The sequence below is a fragment of the Brachycentrus maculatus genome, unplaced genomic scaffold, assembly GCF_059751285.1.
Source record: "Brachycentrus maculatus isolate JH-2025_06_01 unplaced genomic scaffold, ASM5975128v1 h1tg000902l, whole genome shotgun sequence".
NCBI classification, from domain to species: domain Eukaryota; kingdom Metazoa; phylum Arthropoda; class Insecta; order Trichoptera; family Brachycentridae; genus Brachycentrus; species Brachycentrus maculatus.
The window spans coordinates 178,812-188,288 of NW_028281627.1; the positions used below are offsets into that span (position 1 = coordinate 178,812).

A 9,477-nucleotide genomic window follows, 5' to 3' on the forward strand; every position below is an offset into this window, starting at 1 on the left:
TCTGTCCTTAATATTCCCCAAGAGTACCACATCATGGGTATATTACTTTATTTTATTAAAACGCCTATAGACGTCACCGAATTATACAGGTTACACTCTTTTGCTACCAAGATTTTTTATTGATATCTCTACAACGATGAAGAAAAATATAGAAGCCTGGGCATTTAAGGGCTTACAACCTGTAATAAGGTGGTTTAACTGTTCACTTCATACGCGTGTAATATTCACCATTACACCCATAATTGACAACCACACAACTCAAATTTCGGTTATACGTATTTATAATTAAAAATATCTTGCACATTCTATTTCTTAGGCTTGACTACGGTTAAAATCAGTAAGATTTATCAGCAAAAACGTTCATGAAATGCATATTAGAATCTTCCCGAATCACTTTATATACGTACTACATTCACTGAAAAGGTTTATTTTTAACTTACATAGATGTTTTCTTGTTTTTATCATATTCACAACATCACTCTACTTTGTTTAATAAGCTTCCACGCGTTTATGAGGGATTTAAAAGTCGCTCCATTTAGGACTTATTTATAAACATATATGTTTTTAAAAAATCAAGATGAATGGAAAAGAATATGGAAGTCTGAGCGTTTACAGGGCTTAGATAAGCTGGCATGTTATAAGCTGGTTTAAGTGATATTTTTTTAAAGTACACAAAAGTCCTAAAGGTCGAAACGTTAATCGTCTTTAACAAAACATTCTTGGGAGTTTTTTTTTTTTTTTAATTTCATATAACAATAGAGGTGATGGTTTCAAACGAGATTGGATCTATAAATAACAACAACCACTAAAATTTACGTTCACATTGAAATACGTTTTAATCTAGTACTTCATTCTATATTTGTATAGAGGCCAAAGAATCATAGACTCATTCAACTTCAATTAAGTTCTGTTTGCCTTCTACAAATACTCGACTGAAAGTCCTTAAAATATATTCCAGCAATACTCGTCATTCTGGCCGAGACAGGTAATCGATAGATAGTCCCTAGAAGGCTGAACAATACTCTCCTTCACTCGCCTATTACGTATCCCGAAATCATCGTCGAAGATCCAGGAGAATTAATTAATTCCAAATTATCAAACCCGCGATCACTTTATGGCTATTCTGAGGCGTTCTTCTGAATAACATGCCTTTAGACTAAAGGTCGATTTAACGAGTAATGCATAAACTTAATATGCTTTGCTTGGAAATGCTTAAATTAGACGATTTCGTGATAGAACAAACCAATTTTTTTTATAAAAAGAGAAATATTTTTGTGTTTTTATTATTTACACAAATATTTCAATTTCATACTATTTCTGTGAGCTTATATTATTAGAAATAGGTATCAAATTGTGGTAGAGTGGATTCGAGCCGAGAAACTCTGACTTGGGAGTCCGCGACACTAACCACGAGACCACAACCCGACACATAACATTTTGAGTGAGTCCAAAATATCCTTGCTATTTTTTAATACTTTCATATATCAGTAATTAAGATTTACACCCTTCATTATCACTTATATTTAAGCATTTTTACAATATTCTTGTTTATTAAAAATTTGAAGTAGATTAGTAAGTGTTGATTTCCTTACATTGGATGCACTCAAGGATATTTTTTTGTAGTTATTGTAACGACTTTTTTTTTTTTTTTAATTTTGTTCGGTGAAACTTAAGAATAAGATTGTCTTAATAATTGTTTACCCTTTTTCCTAACTAATTCTGGTTAATGGTACTTATGGCACTGCAACGTATCTTTTTCTTACCCTTATCTACACCAAATGGTGCATAGGGCACTACATCGGGTATATATATATTTATATTATATATATATATATATATATATATATATATATATATATATATATATATATATATATATATATATATATATATATGTTATAAAAATACATCAAAATCAGCCTATTCATTATACTACTAATAAATTTCCAAACGGTTTATAAATACATCAATTTAATATCACGAAAAGAAGGTTATAAAACATCTTATTTTATTTTAAAACATATGTACGAGTTTTTGTGCATTATTTATTCAATTTTGAAAGAATTTGAACGACCAGGCAGCATTAATTATACAATACATAAATAATCAAATAGTAGAGAATTTCAATATAATTTTTATTCAAATGTCAACTACTTACGTATGGTAATAAATAAGTGTAATTTATTTATTCATTTTATGCATTTTCTTTTTCATTAACTTGAATCGTCCTATTCTACACCTCACCGAATATTGTTTGGTGAAAATATTTATTTTAATGTTTTTCTTCTACTAACCCACTCAATGGTGCATAGAGCACTGCATAGTTAAAAAGTAATATTAACGTGATCGTCAAATGCACGAAGGAAAAACAATCAGCATTTTTATAGGTACCAGTCCAGCATTGTATTACATAATTATCAGTTTGGAAAATCACTTATTTTTATTTTGATCTAGGAATCAAACATAGGACCTTCGGTACGATAGCAATTTTATTTATGAGTTTTTTTTATAAAGCCTTCACTCGTTTACAAATGGTTTTGGTTCTAACAAACAAAACACATTATAATAACAATACATAAAGAATATAAGAGGAGATGGAGAAAGGATAAAAACAAAAGCAATAATTGACTGACATTAGGGAAAATATAAAATAAATTATTCGATCTACATAAATTAAAATGGGGACAGTAAAAATTATTATAATATTTTTTATGTTACAAATGTCTGAGCTTAGAAAATAAAAATTCTTTAATGATTTAAAAACTTCAATAAAAAAACAAAAACTTAATTTATGAAAATCACATGAGAATGAGGTATAAATTACATTAAAAACACACATGTGCGCAAAACTTTCAATGTCCGGTTGTCTTTTTCAAATGTTAATTGCCCATTTTATGATATCACCACAATGCATATTTCTTGACTAATGAGTTTGAGAATAAACCAAACAATGTCATTTAATAAATAACCCGGTCACTGGTCAAACAAAATGAACACCAAAAAAGCCAGTTTTGTTTTATTATATAAAACAAAACTATATGGTCAGTACAAAGCTAAAATCTAATTAAGAAGATTTACTTAAACAAACCATGTTAACGATGTTTTCCAGGAGAGCATCAATATTTTATTATCTATAGATTTATTACTTTACAATATATTTACTGTGATATTTTATTACATACATAAAACGTTACTTGGAAAACATATTTTAAAAATTAAAGATGTGTTCAAATTATCATATCTGAATTTGGAAATATGCATTTATTTATTGATATTTAAACAAATTCACAATTAGACACTCTGCTTATCATTCATCGTTTTGTTTGTGTAAGACACAAAGTGAACGATGAATGATAAGGATAAAGAGATTGTTATATTACCATACCACAATGTTAACAATGCTTTTAATCTACAAAATATATTTACGATTTGCAATGTATATGTCGTTTCTGATTTAACCCTACCAAAGGGTACATTTAAAATTCTTTTTTTATCAAATTATTTGATAACTCATTGATAATTTATCTAAAATGAGTCATGCAATCGCATATGTACTTTTAATTTAGAATTTATTTCAAATATTCTCTTTCATTATACAATTATAATAATAATAATAAAACCCTTATCCGCACCCCAATGGTGCATAGGGCACTGCTTCATATGAACACAGTGTTATCTTGATCGTTTACACACGAAGGAAAGGTTCAGGTACCAGTCCAGGGTAATATTGAATAAATATTACAGTGAAAAAATCACTAATATTTATTATTTTCATAGAATAGCTTTTATTTTCATAGAAAGTTATTTATTTATTTATTTCAAAACATATTACATACATAAATCATATATACATATAATATTCCCGATGAGTGATTTTAATTTCTCATTTTAGGACATGGGATTAAGGTTAACAAGACTGGAACACAAATAATAAAGTAAGAAAAAAAAATTTTTAAAGTTTGATTATTAAATGACTTTGTGGATAATGGAAGAAATTTATAAAGGTTTATTTATGATGTTACTTTAACCAAACGAGGTATGATTTTGATTCAATACGTATTTGTTTGATATTTATGTATTTGTCACGTTACTCAGATTATTGGTTTTTTTTTTACATTTAAAAAAAAATTAAAAAGAGTATTTTTTATGAAAATACAACATTAATTTAATTGAGTTATTTCGTGAAGCCATAATCTGTTGACAAAGTGTTATCATGACAACGCCCGACCACGCGTTTCTTTAATGACATTTCAAAAAATGGGTGAGTCTAGTTGGAAAGTTTTGATGCAAACACCGTAAAGTCTAGACACAGCATCCTCTGACTATCGCGTGTTCCGATCTCTGCAGAGCTCTTTAAATGGAATTCAGCTACTTTTAAAAGAAGCCTATGAAAACCTCTTTTTTCCAACCAAAATCTACGGAACTTTTTCACTGATAGCATCATGGCTATACCCGAAAAAAAGCGTAGCTTTGTCAATAATAATGAAGCATATTTGGTTAAAATAAATTAAACACTCTCCATTTTATTAAACAAATTAAGGTCCACTTTTAAAAATATAGCTAGTTGCAATTCATTTGTCTTTTCTTTCTCTTTCAAATTTTAGTTTCGTATAAATGGCAGACCGTAAAAATTTCACTTTTGTCTTCATTTGACCTGATGATGGAATGGTTATTCCGAAACGCTCTCCTGTGTCGAATACTCTCCTGATCATTGATAGTTCACTATGTGTAATACCACTTTAAAAAATACGACTTTATGACTACCGGTTTCAGAATAACCATTCTATCATCAGATCAAATACGGTGGCATCTCTCAATATACAGAAGTTAAATTGATTAATTTTCACACCATAAGAAACACAGTTAAATTTTACTTTAAAAAAGGCCATTAACTTTTTCCCAGACCTAGTTTTATATTATATTATTCATTTCCTTATTTACCGTATACAAAATAAACAGCATCTCAATCAACAAATAATTCGACTGGAAAAGGTTTTTCTCCTGTTGAATTTTGAATTTGCGGATTATCCCAATAGCCCATCCCGTCGGTGCGTATTTACATATTTATTTTGTTATTGAAAATGAAATATAAAATCCAATTTCCTGCTCGGGAAAGAGTAGCGGGAAAATCGACGCTGAAAAAAAATACCGATAAGAGAACAATAGGCTATATAGGCTCCTCCTTACCTGCCAGGGCCAGCGGCCGAAGGTTGCGTCCTTCCCTCCGACGATCCTCGTTTCCGGCCGAGACGCGAGGGTCGGGACGCCACACTCTGAAATCATGGCGTTCGTATTGCGTCAACCAAAAATACGTAATATAAGCTCTCCTTATCGTTTATACAGAAACACATATTAATATATATTTATATAGGTACTCAAAATGCTGAGTAATAAAATTGGTTTGTTTAAAATTGTCTAATTTAAGTATTTCTATTTTATATGATCAAAAGAATACTTATTCAGTTTAATGAAACAAAATATGAAAAATTCTAAAATTGGCACTAAAAAAACTGATCTAAGGCGTAGATGTTCGGGAAATTCATAAAAATGGAAATATCTGGAAAACTAATGCACTTTTACCGAGCTCATATTTTCATTTTTTGGTGAGTCATAAGCTAGCCTAACACCCCTTAAAAGGAATATGTAGGATTATGGGACACCCCATATATATTACTCACTCCTTTCAAGAACGCCATAAATAAAAAACTTGATTTTTCAGGAGAACGTTTTTAAAATTGAAAAATATAATACAATGTATTAAAAATAAATATCAAGCCACTTATTGAACTTTTAACTGTGCAACAGATCTTTTTAGGTAGAACCTGGAGGTTTTTTCTCCATTTGAAAAAAAAAATGTGTGTTTAAAAAAATAATTAAACAATACCTTTTCTTCAAAATGCAAAAACAACACTTTTGGCCCTGTAGCGGGTAAATATTAAGTTAAAAATATGCCGCTCTTGCTGGAATATAAACATTTTTTGGGCATTCCGAAAACATGCACAACTGAAAATTGACGATTTTCGATTTATGACGTTCTAGAAAGGAGTGAGCGATATGTAAACTTGCCAATTCGCCGCTGTAGGAGAAGGCAGAAAGATTATGATTTCACACATATTTATGCATCTCTTTATAAATATCCGCCAATTATTCAGTCTTCTGACCTGTCTTTCTATTTCCATCTTCAATCGACTCATTTATTCGTTTTACCATATTTCCTAACACAGATCATCTCAACACACCTTTCTTAATTTTGTCGATAATGCTTTCAGCCTTGCATTCTTTCCTTATTTCATCATTCAAACATGAATCATACTGATTGTAAATTCGATTTAAAAGGTGGCATGATCAAGTAATTTAAAAACTTGAAATTGGTCAGGTCAGGATTAAAAATAATCGGCGGGTATGTATAAGGAGATGCATGAATGTGGAAGAGGTGAAAATTGTTTGCAAACTCAGATTGGTGTTGCCTACCCCTGCGGGAAGCAGCATGATGGTTATTTAGTTAAAATTCGTTTTAGTTATATGTAATACACAAATATTTTGTAAAATTATTTTTTTGGTAATTAAGAATAATCTTCATGGTAACCTTTTCAGCAAAATTATTTAATATATATGTGTGTAACACTCCCCTTATCATTCATCGTACACTATAAATAGTGTTTATTAAAGTGGTATTACACGTGAACGATGAATGATAAGGAGAGTGTTATATTACCATACCACAAATTTAACACTGCTGTTAAAATATAAAACATATTATTTTTTGACATCTCATCAAAGATGAAGAAGAATATGGAAGTCTGGGCATTTACGGGGCTGACGACCGTCATAGGCTGGTTTTAGTATTTGGACATACTCAAAATGTTGTAAATAAAAAATATTCGCGTTTATCACTTATAGAAGTAGAACAAATTTATTTTGAAAAATCTAACTAAATGATACTTTTGAGATTTAGAAATATCGCTCAGTGAACTTAATAAATCCTGTTTAGCAATATATTCAAATCATCACTACATGCCCTGGCACTTTAAGTGTCATTTGTGAAATCGAATACGAAAATAAGTCTTAGGAAAGCATGATATATGTACGCGTTAAGTGCTGTAAATCCATTTTTCTTCCCAAAACTTTTCTCCGCCTCAAAATAAAAGCACTTAATTTTTTCTTCTCCAATTGTCTCATTGTTTTGTGGAGAGAGCTTCAAGAAGTTGTATCGATTCGTTATGACCGAGGTGTGAGGTTGTCTTCTCTCATTAATTTTAAGAAATATTAGATTCGCCCAACCCTCTGTTCCTTCTAAAAGGCATCTTTAGCTTAACTTTTCAAGACGTAACTACGTCTTGAATGAACTCATCTCTTCCCATTTATTCAATCACACTATTCAGTTTTACTAAAAATAGAACTTTTAATCCAATAATAGTTTGCAATGAATACTTTTTATTCTGTTATATTAACGTCCGCCTCCGTAGTGTAATGGTCAGCATGCTCGGCTACCGTTCTGGAGGTCCCGGGTTCGATTCCCAGGGTGGTTAAATAAATATAAGTGATTTTTTCACTCTAATATTTATTCAATATTACACTGGACTGGTACCTGAAGTGGAGGGCTGATCACCTTTCCTTCATGTGTAATCGATCAAGATAACACTGCGTTCATATGAAGCAGTGCCCTATGCACCATTGGGGTGCGGTAAGGGATTTTTTTTTATATATTAACGTATGCATTTATGGTAAGTAATATTCGTGTTTATTTAATTTATTATCAATTAACTGGTCAAATTATAAGCTAAAAATTTAAATTAAAAAGCATATTATCTAACGTTTCTCGGTTATGTGAATATAATTCAGGATTCGGACCTCACATAAAAATGAAAAAGTTTTTGCTTAATTAAAAGCTTTTCTAAATCTCATTACTGATGTCTTTAGTGAAATTCTAGTGATTTCAAGCACTTTGTTACGAATTTGAACAATATGTGTACATTTATAGAAGTTCCAAGAATTTGAGTAGTGTAGTTGTCAATCATGGGTTTCATTGATGAATGTTACACGCGTGTAAAGTGATCACTTTTACCAGCCTATGATGGTCGAAAGCCCAGTTAATGCCCACACTTCCATATTCTTCTTCATTTATGTTGAGATGTCAAAAAATAATTTCTTATTTATGTTATTTATATATTTCTCTATTTCTCTAACCCTTAACCACATTTAATGGTGCATAGGGCACTGCATCGTTTATAAGCAGAGTTATTTTGATCGTTTTTTATTGTGTGTAAACGAGGTAATCAGTCTTACGTTTCAGACACCAGTCTAGGGAAACATAAAATAATTATTGGCCCACATGATGGACCAATCAAATTAAGGCAGCAGCAGGCACCTCAGTGGTTGGAGCGCTATGTGCAGCACAGTCAAGTGATAACTGTAGAAGAGTCATTACTACCGCAAGGGTCACAACCCTCAGCAATGAGGAATAAGACGGAGAAGAAGAGAGAACTGGAGCTTAAAAATGCTTATATTAATTTGACCCCCCCCCTCTTGCAATCGAACCCGAGATGTCTACCACGGAAGCCAAAAGCGCTGATCGCTACACCACGGAGGAAAACGTGTATATTCATATATTGTCGTTTGTAAATTGATATAATTTTCTTAATTTTTTATCTATTTAAGTACGTTTTAAATGTTTGATTTGAAATTCTCCAAAAAAATCTCTTGACGGTTGAATTGAGTCTACACGTGTAGCTCTTAAGTGGTTTCCCATAGAATTACTTTAAAAAACAACTAAGTTTACCATTATTACACGTAGCTTCTTTTAGCATATTTAAAAATAATATTTTTGGCATAATATTTGTATTGCAAAAAAATTAAACGATTTTTTTTGGTGGAAAGTCTTCTCAGAAATTCTATAATATCAAGGATATTTTCTATCAAAATAATTCAGCATTTAATTTGAGTAAGTGTTGTTTGTCTGATTTTTTAGTGATTCAATTTATGAAAAGCTATCTAAGCCCAAAAACTTGGAAAATGAGCGAAATTTGCTAAAAACCTAATTAAAGGAATGGTTTTCAAATCTGATTTTATTATATCACATTTTTGGTAGGCCTCTCCATTTAGTTTGAGGTATAAAAAGTTAGTAGTTTACTATGTTATTGAGTTCATATCCTCAAACAATATGTTTATAATGGCGTTACACGAGCTCAATGACAATCATACTACATAGCGATATATGGAACATAACTGGGATTTTTTAGTACCGCTGTAATAAGAGCGTCAATTTTCGGATTGGACTTTTAGAAAAATTCGGTGAATTTCCGGGTTAAGGTGTTTATATTTTATCACCGCATGATATCGTTATGAATTGCCACTCAAATTGAAATTTTAGAATCTATGTAACTTATAATGATTTCAGTAAAATTAAGGTATGAGCGGCTTGTCTGAACATCATAACTCTTTAGAATATCTGTTTGTACCATTGTAATAACAGCCTCA

General features: G+C 30.7%; 1 protein-coding gene across 1 annotated transcript in view; it reads right to left on the reverse strand.

Moving 5' to 3' along the window:
- The window catches only part of LOC148299897 (serine proteinase stubble-like), a 52,519-nt gene extending 47,236 nt beyond the window's left edge, over positions 1-5,283 (reverse strand). Inside the window, exon 1 of the mRNA XM_088275520.1 lies at positions 5,188-5,283. Within this exon, the coding sequence (XP_088131646.1) occupies positions 5,188-5,283 (96 nt within the window). The remainder of the gene's footprint in view (positions 1-5,187) is intronic.
- Between the last annotated feature and the right edge of the window lie 4,194 nt (positions 5,284-9,477).